The sequence below is a fragment of the Notothenia rossii genome (assembly GCF_949606895.1).
Source record: "Notothenia rossii genome assembly, chromosome: 11".
Lineage (NCBI taxonomy): Eukaryota > Metazoa > Chordata > Actinopteri > Perciformes > Nototheniidae > Notothenia > Notothenia rossii.
The window spans coordinates 37,967,817-37,988,445 of record NC_136910.1 but is presented as its reverse complement, the minus strand read 5'-3'; the positions used below and the strand labels follow the sequence as shown (position 1 = coordinate 37,988,445).

The 20,629-nt window shown below is 41.1% G+C and overlaps 1 protein-coding gene across 1 annotated transcript; it reads right to left on the bottom strand.

Annotated features, from left to right (window-relative positions):
• Positions 1-685: 685 nt before the first annotated feature.
• map1b (microtubule-associated protein 1B) lies at positions 686-19,502 on the bottom strand. The gene is made up of 7 exons (XM_079658648.1): positions 19,124-19,502; positions 17,163-17,264; positions 10,372-10,454; positions 8,984-9,124; positions 3,536-8,666; positions 3,203-3,441; positions 686-2,878 (listed from the first exon to the last, which is right to left on the bottom strand). The coding sequence occupies exons 1-7, from the start codon at positions 19,305-19,307 to the stop codon at positions 2,723-2,725; spliced, it is 6,036 nt and encodes a 2,011-aa protein (XP_079514774.1). The 5' UTR covers positions 19,308-19,502; the 3' UTR covers positions 686-2,722.
• Between the last annotated feature and the right edge of the window lie 1,127 nt (positions 19,503-20,629).

The window sequence follows — 20,629 nt, the reverse complement described above, 5'->3', positions numbered from 1 at the left end:
GACATTTACTTGACAGGCGGGCAATGTTGTGTTATTTATCTTCACGATGGAGGAGTTTGTTGTTGTAAACGTTGTGGTGAAATGATCCATACATTTAGTCTGTACTGAAATATCTCAATACGTTAAGCTATGACATTCTGTAAGAACGTTAATGAAGAAGATGACAACAACTACCTTTATAGGTTTTGAGTTAAATATCTCAACAATTGTTGGATGCAGCGCATTTATTATAATTTGACCATCACCTGACTTTAAATCTAGTGACAGTGTCATGTTTTTTTACTGAATTTGTATCTAATTCTTTGGTTTAGGTCCAAATACCTTTACAACAGATGATATCGACTTGATATCGGCAAAATGTTGTGTTAAGTATTTAGCAAATGTTAGCATGCTAACACGCTAAACTAAGATAGGAAACATGGTGTGATTGGTACTTTTTACGTGCTTAACATCAGCGCTAACATGAATTAGCATTTAGCTCAAAGCACCACTGTACGCTTACGTAGCTGCTAGCATGGGAAGTATGGAATTGTGAGATATATTTTAATGGAAGCATGACTGGCGTCTGTGAGATTTGGACATTATATTTTTTAAATATAACACAAGAATAAACACACTTTGTAATATCACACAATAACAAAACTTAAAGCCTTTAAAAGGATTAAGTAAGACAAATAAATCCATATTTTTTCACAACAGATTTTATTTTGGTTGTTATTTAATGTTTTTTCTTTAGTAGTGGTTCCTCTTACATCAGATTCGCCGTAAGGGTAGAGGAAATATTGCACACAAACATCAGAAAGCACCGAGGAATACTTTCACTTGAAACTAACTGCTAGAAGTTACATATGAGTTTGTGAAAAGGGCAGAGAGGATGCAAGATCACAAGACAATTTTACCACACAGCTGCAGACAGACATAGTAAAGTTCTCCCGAGAGAAAGATAAGGAGTAAAAGGCAGAGAGAAAGACAGGGAGTGAAGAGATAGAAGAAAGAGGATAGAGAAATGTCAGTCCGGTTTGTATGTTTGTTGTTGGTCATGGTGTTGGTTTAAGGTTCCCCTGCAGGAAAACCGATCTATAGTGGTATTATGAACACCTGACATTTCAGAAATATTTAGTGATCAAGTAAAGCCTGTAATGATTGAGTTGTTAAATGTTTCTCCAGAAGGTGGCCAGTCAAAGTTCACCTGTGGCCTCTGTACTGTTCGTTTTGTTTTGTCATGTATGTGTTTAAAGTGTCTTTGTTTTACATACTTTCATTTAAAACACCTAAGTCACTCACTCTCGCCTCTGTGTGCGGCCCCTCTCAAAACTACACCTCTACTCTAAGCTGTTATCCTTTCATCCCGGCTAAAGAGCATACACTCTTTTGTCTCAATAATTATTCAACCTGAAAATCCACTGTACTAAACCCGAAATCATGTTTTATGTTCCTACAGTGCACATTTGTACGCCATTCGAGTTAAATGTAGTAATGTTATCGCACAACTTGCAAAAATTATAAAATGCTCCTTACATGTATTTATGTAGCTTAGCCCTGTTGTTGTTAATGCAAGTCTGAGCAAAATCCCCATGGACAAAAAATAACAAATTCTAACGCATCATGCATGTCTTCCAACCACTCCATCAGCCACAAAGCTATTTATAATTATAGTACAATGCTTTAGAAAAACAAGACATTTAAGGTCTATGAAAATATCCTTCCTCACCAGCTTTACAATGGGAAAAGGCTAGCTCCCCCATAGCTCAAGGATTACATGAAAAAAAAGAAGGATAATAAATAAGTTCAGATTTTCTCTTCGTGAAATAACATAAAATATGTAAATAAAACAGACAATCTGAAATAAAAGGCCTTACACGACAAAAGGCAAGGGAGAGCATTCTGAAGCAGCTTCCTGTTGTGCAGTGTAAAAGCCTATCTGGACAATCAAGCACAATATTACAAATAATAAATTAATATTCATACATCAGCAGCAACATGAAGCAGATTTTAAGACATGCATTTTAAATCAAATACTATCTGGCCCACTTTAAAAACATAAGGTTTCAAAATGGTAGGGGGCACTTTGTATCCCCCGTGATGAATATGAAGTCAGACATCATATTAATGGTAATCAGTGTTGAGTATCCTTTCAAGTTATTTCATCCACCATCATTCGACTATGTAACCATTTAACAGCAGTTTTTGGGATTGACCTCTGGTGTGAAGAGCTAGCGGTCCACTCTGCTAGTTGTACCATTTCTTATACATTCAATTTGACTCCCTAAGGCAATAACAGAAAACATTTTGTTTTATCCTTTGGTGTGGATAACAGCCATTATCCAAGAATATATCATTATGCAGGGATGTTTTTTTTATTGACATCTGTCTATTTGATCTAGGGATGCAGAAGAAACCCAATAAATCGACAACAACATCAGAGTTACTTGTTAGAGTTGGCATAAATGGACAATCATGGCTTTGTTGGTTTCTAATTTCCTCCCGGCACTATCGAATTATACCTACAAATCAGATTACATGTCTTACTTTATATAGAAAGCATTGTCCCTTGCATGAAGACTCTGTGTTAGTTCTCATTGTACATATTTATTTTCTCAGGGTTTAGTAGTAGCTTTTGAGCATATAAGTGTTTAATTGTAAGTTTCAGTGCTACATGTTTTGTTCCTCAAATAATGATGCCTCTCATTGTCAGTAGACCTCCTGATCTCCAAGATAGAGCCTACATCTCTATCTTGCATGCGGGGAAGGACTCGTCCTGCATGACGACAGTGCTACTGCTGGCCAGCACCATGATGTTCAGCTCCTGCTGCTTGTCGTGGGTCTCCTGGTACCACTCCCTCATCACATCTGTGTCATGGGTTGGAATCAAAGTGACCTGACACGAGAGAAGAAGGTCTCTTAGCTCAGAGCATTCGGAAAATTCCTGTATCATCCTTCAACTAAAAGATATATTTCCCTCTTATGATGTTTGCAAGTAGAATTCCTTATTATATTATTAGTAGCAAGGCTCTAAAAGTAACATTGAACTATGGGAAGAAATGTATGGGTCAATGACCTATTGTTATTTTCAATCTTGCACCCTAAAATGCGGGCAGTGGCATTACTGAAATTGACTTAAAAATATCTTAAATTGCTCCCCAAAATTGTAACTTTAGTCCAGTTAGTTTTACAATATCTCATTAATTATATAAATACTCACCTGCAAATTGTTTCCCCACTGAGCCTTTCCTTCCAGCAGAGCATCAAGGACTGACCTACTGGGCTCATGAGCAGTGGGATCATTGCCACTGACCACATAGTAAGAGGAGCGCACCCGCTTAAAGAACTCAGCATCCACATTCTTGGCATTGCAGTGATTAGGGATGTAAACCAAATCCATGTACATGGGAGGACAGTTGGGCAGAGCTGCCCCACCTGATACCTTTCCACTGCCAGTACCTGAAAGAAGCAAACATATACCTTCAATACAAGCAAATTATGTAAAACAGATATGTGATATAATTGATGCTAATGAGTAAAAAATAGTACTCACCTGATGTGGCACTTTTAACACCTTTGGATGCAGAGGTATTGGTTGCATTTTTAGCGTCCTTCCCTTCCCCGACACTCTTCTTCGGAGAGGCAGTCTTGGTGTCCTTTACTTTTGATAGAGTAGTCTTCCTGGCAGGTGAGGAAGACTTCTTGATCAGCTTTTTCTTCTTGGGATTCTCTCCTCCATCTGTATTAGCATTGTGGAGGTTTTCTTCAGCCTTGAGGGCGTCTGGGTCCACCATGCAGACATCATGGTGGCCTGAAGATGGAGCGGAGTCCTTCAGTGCCACCGGAGGAGGATCTGCATGCCGATAAGTCAGCGTTCTGTCAGTAGGCAGAGTCTCAGAGTCATCTTCAGAGTCAATGTTAGCATCTGCTGTGATGGAGGGGCACTCCTCGGTCCCTGGTGGAACATCTGAGTCTGTCTGGGAGGGGGCGGATTCACTGATGGATGTGGGAGGGGTCTCCTCACACTGCTTCACGGAAAGCTTACCTCCTGGAGGTGGAGGCCCTCCTGCTGACTTGGTCAGAAGCTTCTCCTCCTCCCTGGCGTTTTCTTCATTAATGAAGTATTCCATAGGGCTAGGGTTGATGAAAGATGGGGACAGTTCTGTCTTAGGGTGACGGTACTCACATGAAGTGACTAGGCATAGGTCGACATCTGTCTTAGATGGAGCAAAGGGGCTCTTCTTAATAGAGTCAGGATCTCTGGAGCCACAGGCCGAATTGTAATGACATGGATCAGAGGAGAGAGGTAGATATGATGGACAGGGGACTTTTGGGCTCACAGGGGATTTTGCCTCAGGTGTTGAATCCTCACATTTAAAGGGATTAGTCTCCTTTGCAGGGGAAAGGGTATCTTCTTTTGAATATCTAAAAGTCGATGAGGGGAAAGCAGCTTTGGGAGGTGAGGGTGACTTGTCATATTTCTGCTGTGTGTCAGATGTATTAGTTATGCTCTCTACAGATGGTGAAATAGGGCTGTAGCTGTCTTTAGCCGAGGGACTTCCCAGCACTGGGGATGGCTCATTGGAATGGGGAGAGTGGGTGAGAGAAGATGCCTTTGTGGTGAAGGGAGACTTATCCGTCTGCTCAGGTGTTGCATGTAGCATCTCTGTCATCTGGCAAGGAGTTGTAACAGAGGGAGTGGACTGAGATGCATCTGATGGGGTTGCAGAAGTGGCAAGGATTGAATAACTCTCTTCAAAAAGAAAAGGCTTCTCTGCTGCAGAATTACGGTTTTCAGATGGTCTTTCATCTGTTCCCTCTGAAGGGCTATAGTCAACCTCAGTAGGGCCATTCTCTGTAGCACGTGAAGTGCCCCCAGCAGATAGATGCTCTGGAGATTGCTTACTAAAGTCCAGGGCTAAGGAGTGGTCAGAGGAATCCTGGCCAAACTCTATTGACATGGTGGAGTGCTCTGGGGATTTTGCATCCTGTGTTCTGCTTTTCATCTTTGGTGAGATGTCTGGGGAGATAGACATGGGCCTTGGGCTATCTTCCTTGGTTGGAGATCCCTCAGCTTCTTGAAAGGCGGTTGGAGTCTGAACCATGGAGACAGAGAAAGAGTCATCCACTTCTGTTGAGTGAGGAGATCCTACCTCCGCATGAAGGGAAGGAGAGTCTGTGGTGGGTTCTGGCAAAGAGCTGGTGGCCAGCGAGGCGGTGGATGCTGAAGCTAAATGTGAAAATGTATCTTCTGCTACCACCTCCTCCAGAGGAGTTTCGGACTTGTCTGATGTGGTACCCTCTGAAATGGACATTTTACTCTCGTCTTTAAAAGCTGTAAAAGGACTAGTGTCTGATTCCTGTTTGGACATTGGTGCTGAAGACAGGATTGAATCTCCAGTTTTCTGGAAGTCTGACTTCTCCATCTTTGTTGGGGAATCTGGTTCAGTTGGAGGTGGGCTTTTTGAGGAGGACATTACCTTCTCTACAGCGGAGAAACTTTCTGGTTCAGGGGTACTTCTATTGGAAGACTCCTCTTTATCACTTGTGACCTCCACAATGACTGGACCCTGTGCTTTATCTTCTGACATAGGTGGTATAGCTCCGGCTTTTTCATCTACTGGGGACTGAAAGTAAGGTGTGTGACCAGAGGACTGAGGTGAGTTAGCTCCTTCCAAGATCTTGTACTCTGGGCTGATGAAGGGATCAACTGGTGCTGCTGGAGACCCTGCCATGGTGGTGGACAGTTCAATTGGAGAAGCAAACACTGGTGGAGAATCCAAATTGTCCTTGCGGTCCACTGAGGGAGAACGTACAAGAGGTGATGTGATGGAAGTTGAACTCAGTCTCGTGGAGTCTGTTTCACATGACTCTTTAGCTGTTGCAAACCCTTCAAGTTTCCCTGCGGTGAGAAACCCTTTATTGAATTGATCCTCTTCTAGAGGTGAAGGGGGAGATATTGTGGAAGCTGAGTGATTGTAGTCATGGCCTTCTGTGGGATCACTGTGAGAGTGATCTGACAATGGCAAATCCTGAAGTGGAGAGGGCTTCTTCCCATCGAACTCCCCAGATGCTGATTTAGCAAACCTGCCAAAGTCCTGCGAAGGAGACTCATCATTGATGTTTTCGTCGCTTGCAATGTCCTTAGGAGTTGACATATCATCCATTGGAGTAGGCACACTAGAGATCTCAATAGTGGACTGAGTAAGGCCAGAGCTGACAGTGTAATCTTCAGGGGGCTCATCTCTGTTCTCGTCATCCGAGGTTGTGGAGCTCTCAAAGTCAACCGGAAACATTTCTTCATGGATAGATGCAGCTGGAGAAACAGGTGAGGATACTTTGGGTGATGCTGAAAGGAACTGATGCTGTTTCTCGGTCTGTCTCTCACTTATGTGAAGACTTTCCTCATTTTTATAAGTTACATCATCGTCATCATCTTTAACACTATCCACTTGTTTAACATCATCCTTTCGGTCTTGGTGTTCATCTTCACTGGGAGTAAGCTTATCTTTATTTGGTTCATAAACTTCTTCCATCTCTTCCTTCTCTTCATAATCCCCTCCCTCTGATGTCTCCTCCATTACAGTGCCTTCATCTTCAAACTTCTCACTTATACTGCCAATGAGTTTTCCCTTAACAACTTGTTCTTCTGGAGTCTCTTCATTGTCTCCTTCAACCTCTGTTGTTGTTATACCCTCATCCAAAGACTCTAATGCCTCAGGTGACTCTTTGTTCTGCATTATTTCTTCACGGTGGATCATCACAGCCTCTTCTTCCTTGATGTGTTGCACAGTTGCATCATCCTCCACAAGCTCTTCAGCTTTAAGCTCCTCAAAGTCCTTAGTGAGGTCCTCTGGTGTTGACATCAGAGATCTTACTACTTCTGGATCTTCCGCAACAGCAGCTGCACTCACTGCAAGTTTGGCACTTTCCCCTTTTGTATCCTTCTTTGTCACCTTTGGCTTTCCTTTGTCTTTCAATTTTGATGGTGTTCCTGCATCTTTCTTTGAAGCCTCTTTTTTCAGGGGCTTTGGTTTTGGTGTTGGGCTCTTTTCCCCCCCCGCAGCGGATGATTTCTTTATGTCTTTAACTGGCCTTTTGACATCTTTCTTTAAGTCTTTCTTTTCTTCCTTCTTCTCCTTCATAGGCGAGTCTCTTCTGATATCCTTTTTGATAACCTTCTTTGCCTCCTCTTTCTTTACTTTTTCATCCTTTTTAACTTCATGTTTGGGTGTATCATCTTTCTTTGCTACTTCTTTCTTAACTTCTTTTTTCTTTTCCACAGACACTTTGGTCTCCTTTTTTACAACCTTTTCCACCTTGGGTTTTATTTCAGACTTCTTTTTCTCTGGAGTTTCATTTTGGGCCGTTTGCTCTGCCTTTGCCTTTGATTCTTTCTCGGGTGCCTTTGCCTTTTTCAGCGGAGCTTTTTCTTTTTTCTCAGTTTTTTGTGGTTTTTCATGAGAAGATTCTGCATCTGTCTTTGCCTTTTCCGGGGCTTCCTCCTTTGATTCCTTCCTGATGCTTCTGCTTGGTGATGGCCTTGGGGTAGATTTGAGGCTCTCTTTGCTGTCTGTTCTGTGTTTCATCTTAGCTTGCTTTAGTGTTGGTGTTGACGGCATATTAGAAGACATCGCTTTCTGAGTGACAACCGGCTGCTTCAGAAAGTCCAAGTGCTTCAGTTTTTCTAAACCTTCAAAGACATGATGCTGGGTGGCATTTCCAGGAAAGAGAACACGCACGACCTTATCTGAGGGATTTGCGGGATGCCACACAATGAGCGAAGAGATCGAAGTCAAGTAAGAGACGGGGAACTCGGATTCTTTTCCATTTGGCAGCAGAATGGAGGCGGTGTCTTTTTCACTCCCTGTCCACTGCTTCATAAAGTGCTGCATCTCCTTGCTGTTCTTTGATGGATTAAGCACATACATCTCAAGTTTCCCAACGCCCATTTTCTGAAAAAGTATCAGTGGTTCTATAGTGTTTCCAACAGGCCTCTGCAAAGGCTCTAACCTCAAATTTAGCTTGGTGAGGAACTGCTGAGTGAAGGCTGCCTCCTCAAAGCTCCTTCGCACTCTGTAATTCGGGTCCGGGTTGTCCAGGTTTTCAGGAAGATTCACAAACACAATACCAATATCTGGAGAGATCATGTTCTTCACCCAGTCGCTGTTAGCTGTCGAACCCTGGGACTGCTCCTCTTCCTGCTCTGCAACCTTCCTCTGCAGCATGCTATTGATGCCTGGCAGGTTGTCGTCACCAATGTGGGTCATGAGGATGGAGTCCACACGGTCCAGGTGCCTCACCAACTTCCAGAAGCACGACTTCCTGTCCGAGCCACCATTAATGAGCATGTTGAAGCCGTTGACGGCAAAGAGGGCGGAGTCACCGTTTCCGGCAGGGAAAATGTAACAGCATGGTTTGGAGAGTTTGAGGAATCCACCTGAGGTTGGTGGTTCTAACATTTCAAAAGGAGTCGGGATCTCTACGGATTCAGATAAATACTCTGTGAACTCTGAGAGGCCCTCCATTTCAGGGAGTATGAGAGTCGAGTTTAGTTTCATGTGAATGAAGTCCTGCAAGTTGTGTTTGTCCAGGTTGGAGCTTTTCCACTCTCCTTGTTGAGGGCAGGAGAGTGTGAGGTTGGCTTTGTTTGCCGGGTGAATGGTGCTGAGCAATTCACCAATCTGTTCAGGAAGGAAATTAAGGGACTATGAGTGAGTAACTTTGAATAAGTCCATAATGAAATGAACAGTGCTTTGCTATCAGTTTTAGTACGTGTATATGTATGTCAAGTTTTAAGACTATAATGCAATGCTTGAATTAGAGCTTTTAGGGATGGCAAATACCATGCATTTGTTGCAAGGGTTTGACTGACATTTTTTTTGTTCTCATTATACAGTAGACCCTGCAATCTTTCACTAATGTAAAACCAGACAACAAAGGTCTGCACATGGGGCAATGTCATAGTTCTCATAAAAAACTCATCATCATGTTTGCTCACCTCTTGGTCGGTGAATATGTCTATGAAGTTGAAGAAAGAGAAAGCTCCAGACTGAAGGATTAACTCTCCACTGTTTTCAGAGCATTGCCCAGAGAGAACCAGAAGCTTGTGTCTAGCAGTGTCTGAGACCATCAAACGAGCCTAGAGAGTAAATGGACAATAAGTCAAAGAAACATTGAGAAAAACATGTATGACACTTGATGTAAACTGCTTGATAGTACACAACAGTGGCGAACCGTGTCTATCACAACTGGACCTTCTGTAGACGTTCTGTAGACGTTGCCGGAATGAATACGCCCATTGGCTACAAATCAATATATGATTGGTTGATCAAACTGTCAATCCAAACGTACGCTCTCATTCAGTGCAACGGCCAGGGCATTCTATCAAGGATGTAGAATACCTTGGTTGAAGGATATTCAACCCAGAACAAGATCTGATTGGTTGCATTTTTTTTCTAACACAAAACCACTGAAATGCGTAGTGCATGGACCGAGAAGGACAAACAAATCAACGTAACACTGTAATATTACAGATCAACAACACAGATACGATTCTCATTTATTCATTTTATATACATTTTATTACATTTGATTTATATAATTACATTGATTTTTTGTTTGTTTTATCTGAGTGTTCCAGGGTATTCTCTGAATACCTTGAAGGCCCTGACGGTTCGCCACTGGTGCACAATCATATATAGTACTTATTGGCTACAGAGATGGGGACTACAGAGCTTTGCGGCTGCAGCAAACAGCCTAATGATTTAGTCTATTTGAAACATCACCAGTTTTTGCGTCAATCAAATCCATTAGCTAATTAACTGACTCGTTCACTCTGCTAATTTTCCTTTCATCCCTCTAAGTCTTGCCTCTCCCTGTTGGTCTTTTTTTTCTTGTTCAGCAACATCAGCTGTTCTGGGCGGCTGGTCAGACCCTGCTGTGCTTTGAGATATTATTAATGCGCAGTTTGACTGCAGACATGGCTGGGGGGTGGAGGCGACGCTGAAGCAGTGTTACAAGAGAAAAATCGTGTGTCATCTGTACTGCTGACCCTTCTATGTCTTTCTTTCGGTCAAAATGTAACAACAAAAAAGAGGTAAAAGGCTGCACTTTATTCTAACAGTACACAAGACAAGTCTCTTGAGCTCCTAATTGCTCCTATCTTTTTTTATTCCCACAAATTGCACCGCGCAGCACTTCACATGGAGGGATAATTAGCCAAAAGTGGTGGACAGCTGAGGCTGGGTAATAATCGTTTTCAAGCTGTAATTGCTATGTAGCTGTGCATTCATTTAAAGCATGTGTGACTCATACCTCCTTGATTGCAAATACAAAGTTAAAGAATAAGAAATAATAGATTGCCAACACCATTTTATCTCACTTTACCTCGGTGCTGACTGCTTCATCTGAAGGGTTGATGAGCACCACTGTCTCCAGTATATTACTCTTATGGTGAAGAATTCTCTGTCCTGTGAAACAAAGTAGAACAATTGTTGAAAGAATCAATTTAATATCACATAAGAAGAAGAAAACTAGTAAACCTTGCCATTTCAAGCTGGAATGAGAATTTATTCGCTTAGAAAAACGACTCAACTGATTGATTTTAAAAGAACTTGGTGACTAATTTTCCTGACAATCAATTTATAAATTAATCAGACAATTGTTTCAACTCGATACTCAACTTCGGACAAACAATACAGACATGACATAATGATTGGATAAAGACCACATAATTGTTTGTTCTGTGTGTATATTATGAGGACTGGATATGCTTTATTCTTCCAATAAGTAACATTTCCCCTCATATGACAGAGCTGTTACACAGAAGATGAACAATGGGATGTGACAGGCTCATAATCAATCATCCAAAACCCAGCATGATTGATTATGATAATGACTTTGTTCCCAGTGTGTGAGTGTCTGTGTGTGTATAAGGGGGTTTCCTCTGGTCCAGGGGGTCTAGCGTCATTATTCACCCGCTCACTCAATCAATCTGTCTTTATCTCTTTATTTTCCTTTACATGAATCAATACATTCCCCTTGAGCCACCTGACTGAAAACCTGTTTTCTTATTCATTTGGATCAATTTCCACTGGTAAAAACAAAAAAATAGTCTGCCACTCATATTCTGCAAATAACACAAACTAAAGATATGCTCTCTGTGGGGTCCAGAGGGCAGCGAGGTGTTGAATATTATCTTAAAATTCAGAGGATAGAGTGTGCCTCGTCTCCAGAGACATGAATCTGGCTGCTGGGCCGATTCCTCCATATATATTTCATACTGCAGATTCTCATTATGGAGCACATAGCCATTAACCTTGCCTCCTGCTCCCAGAGGACTGTCTCTCCATATGGAAGAATTCTTTCAATCACTGCTGTTAATACTGGGCTGGCTGCTATCTAGTACATGCTATTATCTTATAATACTCTCCGGAGTTCAGTTAATGTTGAAATAATAGCTCTTCCCCAACTTGCCAACCCTTGAGTAGTTATTGCACTACGTTTGCTCTATGTAGTAAGTTGTCTGGAGGGAATAATATTCCTAGTGCGACTTTAAATTTGAGCTTTAATATATTCAGTATCATGGCAGATGTTTAAACTACAAAAAAGACATCACGTTTTTCTCTGGCGGCAGTATTTTATTTGCAGATGTTTTGTTAAAGACTATTTTTAAATGAATAACATGGTTGTGGTTAAATCCAAAATTAAACTTAACTTTTTTTAAGGTGGACATTGCTTTGACGGAGTGATGGGGGCTATAGTTGTAATGCTTTGATTTCAAACTTTTCTCAAGCCTTTGAAATATTGTGATTACTCGCGAATCCCAATACCGAAAGACTCTTGTCTTCATTTTTGCTCCTTTATTGTGAATTTGTATTAACAATTTGAAGCAGAGATTAGTATCAGTCTTATCCCACCATCATCACATTCCTGAGAAAGCAGCTTCGCTCAGCTTGGTTCTGAAGAGGCAGCAGTCTTAAACTGATGACAAAAGCTCCTCCTTTAAAACAAGAGACTGAGGAAAAAAATGTTTAAGTCGTCTGTGAGACGGGAGAACAATTGATCCTGGAAACCGTACCTCCTGTCGTGCTACTATAAACAAACCATCGCTAATGTAATAGAAAAGCTTGTTCTTTGTTGTCTCTCGGTGGGTCACGCCCTACTTGCTGGGATGTTGTGTGATGAAGCAGAAATGGTCCGTACATGTAAAGGACTGGTGGAGCCGCCACCAGCACCATCACGCTGCCAAATTACCATCCAAGCCAACCCATCAAAAAATGACACATGTGCACTGAGGCTTGGTTGACCCTGACAATTACCTTGATCGATATAAATATTCTTAATGCCCAATGCTTCTCTGTCTCAGCTAGAGGAGAGGTAATGTGACATGCATCACTAAGCATTCTCCTCCTGGCTGAATAGAAAGTGCAAGTCTGGTGTAGCCTTTATGCCTGCCACAGACTGAACCAGACACATCAATGTGGATGGCACCACACCAAAAATAGATCAGTGGAACAACTAAAGGTAGTGTCTCCTTTTCGCAAAAAATACCTCAACATGTGAGAAATAAAAAGTAATCTCTTTAGGTGGATGGCCAGTATGTGTCAGCACCTTTCACCTTCCTGTCATTTTCTTTTCGACTGCAACAGAATAATTGACCAAGGTGACTTTCAGTGACAAAAATGGGGCCCCCTTGAGCACAGTTGTCAATGTCACTGGTTCATTTGTCCCCATATAACTGGATTAAAAAGGGAGCTATATGTAATATGTCTGGGCACAGAGCTAATTAACTCCAACTGCTGTTTTTCCGGCTGGCTCACTGAGCAGTAATCATCTGCTTGGCAGTATTGATGCCTCTAAATAATGGTAAGCTTCTTTACAGCCGTTATCTTCAGGAATTAGCTTGTCAAGCATATGACACACGCTAGGAGAAAGAGCAACAATTATTCAGTCTTTCCTCTACTTATTTCTTTCTTTCTTTGGGTTTAATAGACATCGAGGGGAAAACAGGATCCTATGTGTGCAATATATCTGGAGGATCTTTATGGCTTAACAAATAGAGTGGTTCAATGATGAAGTTTTTTTGTATGCAGACCTGAAAGTAAGCATCGCCAGGGGGTTCCTTGAAAAAAAGCAATGGGATTTTTCTATTGGATTTTTTATTATTGCAGAAAATAAGCTCTTTGGCAAACACACTTTTATCCAGGGCGGCCCCTGGCCCCACGCAAAGTTATGTGATGAGGTTCCTCTGACGGACAGACGGGGCGTGGGGTGCTAGTGGAGCACGCGCGTGAACTGCCACTGGTTCATTTGTCCCCACATATCAGCGGCGAAACTGTGGCGCGCTTAATTGTGCCGCATTTGCGCATCAGGCATGGGTCTATGCTAAAATGTGGACTCATTTCCTGGTATAGGTCGCATCTTGGCACCACTCTATTCCTTTGTTAAAGTCAACTCAATTCTTAATTACTATTGATCACAAGCGGCAATGTTTTCTTACAGTAGAAGAGTCTCGAGTGGATCTGTGGTTTAGAGAGCGCCGTTTAAGACTTCAGAGCAGTCTGCATTGAAGTACTGAGAAAGCCATACATAACCAGAAGTATAATATCCAGAAGGGACACATTGGGGGTCTCCTGCCTTGCCCCTTCTTTCCTCCCTTCTCTTCCTCCCCACTGTGGGGTCCATACTTCCTGTACTCTACCGCGGTGTGATGGATGGCATATCATTTGTCAAGCAGACAGATAATTGCATTCGTCCCTCTCTGCCCGATACTACCTGCTGGTTTGTGTTTTCCTGCAAGCGCTGAGCCATAAGCTATAGATGCACTACAAACTGAAGGTAATATTTTATGCAACAAAGGTACAATTATATCTTACATAAAGTCAGAAGCTCAGAATGAAAAAAATGCAATGTTGCATTATTGTTTGAATGAGCTGGACATTTGGAGAAATATATTTGTTCGCTTTCCTGGCAAGAGTTAAATGAGAAAATTGATACCATACTCGAATATCTTTCCAGTAAACATAAGGCTACAGCTAGCAGCTACATAGCTTAGCTTAGCATAAAGACGGTAAATAGCAAAAATCAGCTAGCCTGCTAAGGGAACAAAATATGCCATACCTATCTACCAGAAGCAATGACTTTCCTTCTGATAAAGACTTTTGAGAAAGAAATATTGAAACATGTGTCATTGTTGTTGTTTTTGTGTGGATTTAACAAACAAAATGTAAGGCGTTGAATAGTAATCTTTGGCGATGCTTATAGTTGAATTTGATACCTTTATGCTAAGATAAGCACCTGCTCGATGCAGCTTCATACTGTATTTAGCTCATAGATACGAGAAAGCTGAAGTTTTTGTCTTACTTTTGGTGAAAAGAAGAAAATAGCACACACCAAAATGTCAACATTTAGATTTAAGAGATGCTTATTTTGGATTTAACACAACAATATAAAGGTAGTTTGCATGTTAAAAGTTAGAGTACATTTCCATGAAGGAAAATTATTATCTGTATGCAGGGGAACTGCACCTCATAAACATAAAAGCCCTGGAAGTGTTTCTAAAAAGCTCTTAATAAAGCAGTTTCTGTATTAAAAGTTCAAAAGACAGTGAAAATCCTCCCCTAGAGATATAGACTCAGTAAAGACCCTAAGGCGTAGAATATAACAGAACCATATTATTCCAGTTTTACAGATGCCTTCTCATAGCCTCGGCTTCATTAATGATCTGATCAGAGCTGCATTTCTGTCTCTCTCTCACATCAAACTTCAGCCTATTCTTTCATCCACAACCTTCTGTATGTTTTCATCTTTCCTACCTCACCCTCCTCCCTCCCTTACTCCCCTGTTTGCTTTTGTTTCTTCTTTCTCCTCACAGCCATTCCCCTCACCCTCTCTGTTCCCCTCACCCTCTCTGTTCCCCAGCTCCTCTCTGTTCCCCTCCCTTTTTGATTTTCATGAACAGACACTTTCCACTGGGGATTCTGCACAGCTAATTACTCCCGAATCTACTGCACATCTAGTACTGGTTGCAAGGCAACAGCAGACATGGAGGAAGAAGAAGAGAATGGAGGCTGGGTGAAGGGATTTTAAAAGAGATAAAAGGAGTGAAGTCTCTTTGAATTATATCATATACAAATCTCCATGTTTCACCTCTCTCGCAACATGTTGTATTACAACCCTGCGGCCCAATTCGGAAATTTGATAACACTGCATTAAAATACATCCTGATTAAAAGCAACAGCAGCAGTTGTTGGCGTGATCAATCTATTGGGAAGTATAAACGCCTGCTGTTCCTATCCAACGTGGAGCAAAGCCAAGCAGAGATTTAACTGCTGCTGAGCGTCAAGGCCATACTGCCCACTGACCGGCAGCCACATGTCCTGCAACACTGGATCCTCCATCTTCATAGAGCCGAGCCTCACCTTGCAACAAAGGCTGAGAGGGCGTGTCCTGGGGCAGGTCATAACACCCTCTGCTTAGGGTACTGCATGGACTTTATAGCTGAGGGTGTGATAGTGCAGAAATGTGCAGCGTTGTGATACAAAGTATACTTTTACTCAATTAAAGTGTTTTGAGGTAGTTGTCCTGTATTTGAGTATGTCAGTTATCTACTTCTTCTTAACATTGTATCTAACATTTACTATCTGTCTTACAGCTCTAGCTACTTGTTACTTTACATTACAAAACAAATGCATCTTTAAAGTGCAGTTTTCATTATTCAGTCAAATACATCTCCTTCTTATGAAGTCATTTTAATCTGGTATTTGTGTTTTATTTTATCATAAGAAGTGTAAAGGATCTCATAATATTTGAACTTATTTAAAAAAGAAATCAGAGTATGAAAAATGATAATGCTTCAACATCCCACATGTGTCTCATTTCAGGACTAATAGCATGTTTCTAGGGCACATGTGTCAAACTCAAGGCCCGGGGGCCAAATCCGGCCCGTGGTGGATTTAATTTCGGCCCGCAGGATAATTTCTAATTACTATTAGATCTGGCCCGCCGGTATATTGCACGCACACCTTCACTCAATCCTGAGGGTTTCCTCAGCTCAGAGCCTGAGTCCAAACATTGATGAACTTGCACCCAAGATAAGATGCCAAGTATCTGGCTTGAAGTAGCATCACAGAGCAGCACACTGAGTTTACATGGATGTTTCCTTCTGCACTTTTTTTCTTGCGACAACAGGGCATGTTTGTTTTTTTCTTTGAGGGAAACATTTTTTTGAAGCTGTTGTTGGCCTGTGGAAAAATGTAATCATAAGAAATGACTCTGCTGATAGAGCCATAAGAAAAGCAACTGATTATTTAAAGGTGGGGTAGAAACCAGCTTGAGTGCGCTAGAATTTGAAAATACATAGCCTGAAAAAAACGGCCACTTCCTTACAGAGCCCCTCCTCCAACACACACGAACGCGCACATGACCAATGAGGGCACGAGATAAGTTTGTGCACAGATGGAAGGCTGACAGGCAGGTAGGCCATCCAGTTATTTTAGCCGGGCCGGCTCAGATGATTGGTCGTGCTTTTTACAGTACTTCAGCTTCCACAGATGATATTTTTGTATGGATTCTTTGTCAAAGCACTTAAGATATTCATTGCTATCGGGATGTTAAGAGCATTCCATGGAATATAACAAAAAGCGTATCTCGAACCTTTAATGTTTAATGTTGTTTTTATAGGCAATAATTTAAGCTTTGTTAGTTCCAGGTTTAATATGTGCAATACGTTCATTTCAATAAGTTCTGCAATAAACATTGAACCAGTCCGATCTTGGCTAGTACCGATTTTTTTATTTTGGCCCACTGTGTATTTGAGTTTGACACCTGTTCTAGGGTATGTAAATATGTTAAAAAAAGGTTAACATTTTAAAACTGCATTACAATATAAGGGTTATAGGAATCTATTTAAAAAAAACAGAGCAACACGTAAACATCTCTGAAATCAGGTGTTAAACCAATAGAAGTGTATTGTGTGCAGAGCTTTTTTGTGTTTTCATAGTATTTTTATTTTTATATATGATTTTAGACAGAAAAGTCATTATTAGTTGTTACGTGTCACATACCGTATAATACGGTATAAAGTATGTTTCCTAGGATTTGTTAATGCAATGGAAGCTGTTTTCAGATGGCTAGTGTTAGAAAATGAGTGAAAATGTCTGTCATTCACAGTTTACCTTTGACATCTGCAGAGAAACGAGCCGAGTGTCTGGAGACAAACAGCTTCAGCTCCTGGTCCAGGTTACAGTCGATGAGGTTGGTGTCCCATGAGCGGATCCCTGAAAAATAAACAGAGAGAGATCAACAAGAGATTAATAAAGAACAAAGAGGTGAAAGGGCAAGTTTGTGGAACACCGAGCGTTTCCCTGTCTAAAATCAATGCAAACAGCAGACGACACATTGAGAACTTGGCAACAGGTCTAACCAACGCGAAAGTCTGTCCCTCGCCCCCACATCTATTCCACTGATTCTTTGCCCTCAGTTCATTGGAAAACCTTAGACTGAACATACGATTTGGCATGAAAAGAGAAATCTATATTAGGAAATATCTATTGTACTTTCTCGGTTTAGCCATGGGCCTGGCGCATGATAGCATCCAGAGAGCAGCTGAGTCATGGTGACATCATCCTCTCTCATCATCAGGCCGAGTAATTCCTAATGAAGGCCTGTCTGAAGCTACAGGGTGATATGAACTGGTAATGGAGACAAAAGGTCTTAAAAGTGTTTATCTGTGAGGTAAATGATGTACAAAGGTGGACATACAGGTTATTCTATTCACAATATGACATGTTGAAAGGTTTGGGCCTAAACTAAAAACCAAGGGTGTGGCAATATTATGAGATTAAAATGAGCAACAGTGACAAAGGTGATATAAAAGTGCCACGTGTAAATACAAAATATATTGAATAGATTCAAAGTTTCAATTAAAGTGCTAGGGAGGTAAATGTAATGCCACATACACCATTTTAGATTATAAGATTGTGTGAATAAAATAAAATGTGTCATATAAATAACAAAAAACCTCAAGAACAGCCCCATGTAATATTTTTGTTTCCAAGGTCAATTATTTTAGTCTCGAAATTGTGTTTTGGTCCAAAAATCTGACAGTAATGGCCAATAAAAACTCAATTTAATTAACATAAAAGAAAAATTAACTGTGACTCCCACTGCTTAAACTCTATTTAATGGGGGGTAATACCCAAAAGTAAACACTTATGATCATTTTATTGATTGACTGATTCCCTCACAGGCCTAACTGCGCCATATCCCCCTCTTATTCTCCTCTCTGCCAGACACAAACAGAACTCTCTGGCCAGCAGACCACTACAGCAGCTGTGGCTTTTCTAAAAACGCCCTGCTCGGTTTGAAAATCTTTCCCTCTGGCTTTCCGTAGGGACCGCAGTGCGGCCTGGGCCACGCCCACCAGCCGGCGAGAGATGAGAGAGCTGGATGCGGGGAGATGATGAGGAGATGCACTCAGGATCAAAATGGGAAATAATCTACTCTGCATACCAATCATCAAGTCAAAACACAATGCATTCAGCTTTTTGGCGAAGCTTATTCCCCACCCAACCAGAGAGAATAAAGCTACTGCTATAACTTCGTTTTCTCTTCCTGGCTGTAAAATGATGCCTGGGACTCTCAGGAAACAAAAGCCTGACGCACCTGATTAAGATGCTGCAGGAGAAAAACATATATAACGCAACTGCTGCACACTGGAGCCAAAGAAACGCGATCCGCTGCATTATTTGACGCATAGTCCAGATCAAATGCTGAATCACTGGCTGCATTAGGATCTGGCCCACGTGTTTGGATGACAACAGTTGGGCCTACTGACAAAAATATGATAATCACCCTAAACTAAAACCCTTAAACGCAGTGGGGGGTTAGAAGTAAAGGGTTAAAATGTGAAGATTATTGTAATGTTACTGGGAGGGGCTGATCAATATCCCCTATTATGCAACATCACTTCTAGATTAAATACCGTATACACATTTAATTGTTGTTATGCGTAATTGGCTCAGGCGTAATGCATCCAAACAGGTGCATGACTTTACAGCTATGAGACCAACTTCTTATCTATTAGGCTACATCTGCTCAAGTTGTTATACAAATGCTTAGTTCAGCGCAGTCTTACCTCTCTCTATGTCCGCAATGGCACACTTCAGATGATCCTCCGTTATGATCTCCCCGATCACCACCAGCAGGTAAAATTTGCTGTCGTTGAAGTGCTGCGAGGGATTGGCGGATGTGGGAGACGTCCCGGTTCTGCTCTGACCGCCTAAAGTCTCCATTTCTGCGGATTGTACCAGGGTGGCCATACTGTCCTCTCCACTGTCTCTCTCACGTTATATCTCCCGTTTCTGCACTCAGCCTCCTCCCTTTACGCGCTGCAGAGCCCCGGAGCCTCCAGACACACAGTAGAGCCTCGATAGGAGTGGCCCTAGCTTTTTATACCAGCAGACATTGTGTCATGTTCAGTAACGGGGAGAGGAGAGGGCGCCGGGTTTTTCTTTTTTTTCCGCACACTCACTGCACAGCTGATGTCATCCACAACGAATCAAACGCGTCCGGAAGTCACCGAGGTCTGATGATTGGTACTGTATTCATCTCTGCTGTACTTCTACTTGTTACTGTGTACAAACATAACTTAAGTGCAGTGGTGGAAAGCAACTTACTCAAGTGCTGTACTTGAGTAAATACATTGACTTTACCCCAGTATTTTCATGTTATACTACGTTATACTTCTACTCTACTACATTTTTCGAAGCCAATTTTGTATTTTTTGGTGCAACACATTTATTTTTTATATTTAGTAACTTGTTACTTTGCAGATTTAGGTAAATACAACATATAAATCGATTCGAAACACATTATTATATAGGTTAAGCTTAACAGCAGTGTATAAAGTAATTCAAATAAACCCTATACAAAGTACAACATTGAAGTGATGAACATATAAAACATCAACCATTTTAATACAATATATCTGTTGTTTAAATGTGCCTTAAAGCATAAAGAGTACTTTTACTTCGGTAGTAAAGTATTAATTTGTATTTAAGTACAATTTCTAATGCAGAACCTTTACTTGTAACTAAGTCATTTTACGCTGTACTAATGCTTCTTTTAATCATTACGTCTTCCACCTCTGGTACAAATACAAATGCATTTACAACTGTAAATAAAACTGTGTTTCTCAGCCATAAAAACGATAAAGAAATTTAGTTTTAACACTTTAACCCCTCCTCTTTTTAAGAAAGGACTTCATTTAAAAGGTTATTTTCTGGACTCAAGGGCTTTGTTGGCTCACTCTGCTCAGGAAACTGCTGTAGATGATGCAGGCTATATATGGTTCTCTTTATTCTGTAAAGACTGAAACAAACTCTAGCTCTGTTAAGACCTTTTGGCAGATGAATATCACTTTAAATAAGACTTTTCTGCATTAATTCTGCATGCTAAAACTGAATGTTGCCTCCTTATTTGTATATATCTATGAAATCTTATGGTTAAAAACTGAATAAAACTTTAAATAAGATTTTTCTGCTTTAATTCTGCAGGCAAAAACTGAATGAATGATTTCTGATATTTGTTTATGACATTTTATGAATACAATAATACTTAATGTAATCTTTCTCTTAGGTAT

What these genes read in the sequence shown, in the direction of transcription:
- map1b (XM_079658648.1), bottom strand. Translation starts at nt 19,307, where the DNA reads ATGGCCACCCTGGTACAATCCGCAGAAATGGAGACTTTAGGCGGTCAG. An exon ending in CATTGCGGACATAGAGAGAG is followed by an intron (nt 17,265 to 19,123) that starts GTAAGACTGCGC and finishes TTTATTTTTCAG; the next exon opens with GGATCCGCTCATGGGACACC. An exon ending in ACATATTCACCGACCAAGAG is followed by an intron (nt 8,667 to 8,983) that starts GTGAGCAAACAT and finishes CTTCCTGAACAG; the next exon opens with ATTGGTGAATTGCTCAGCAC.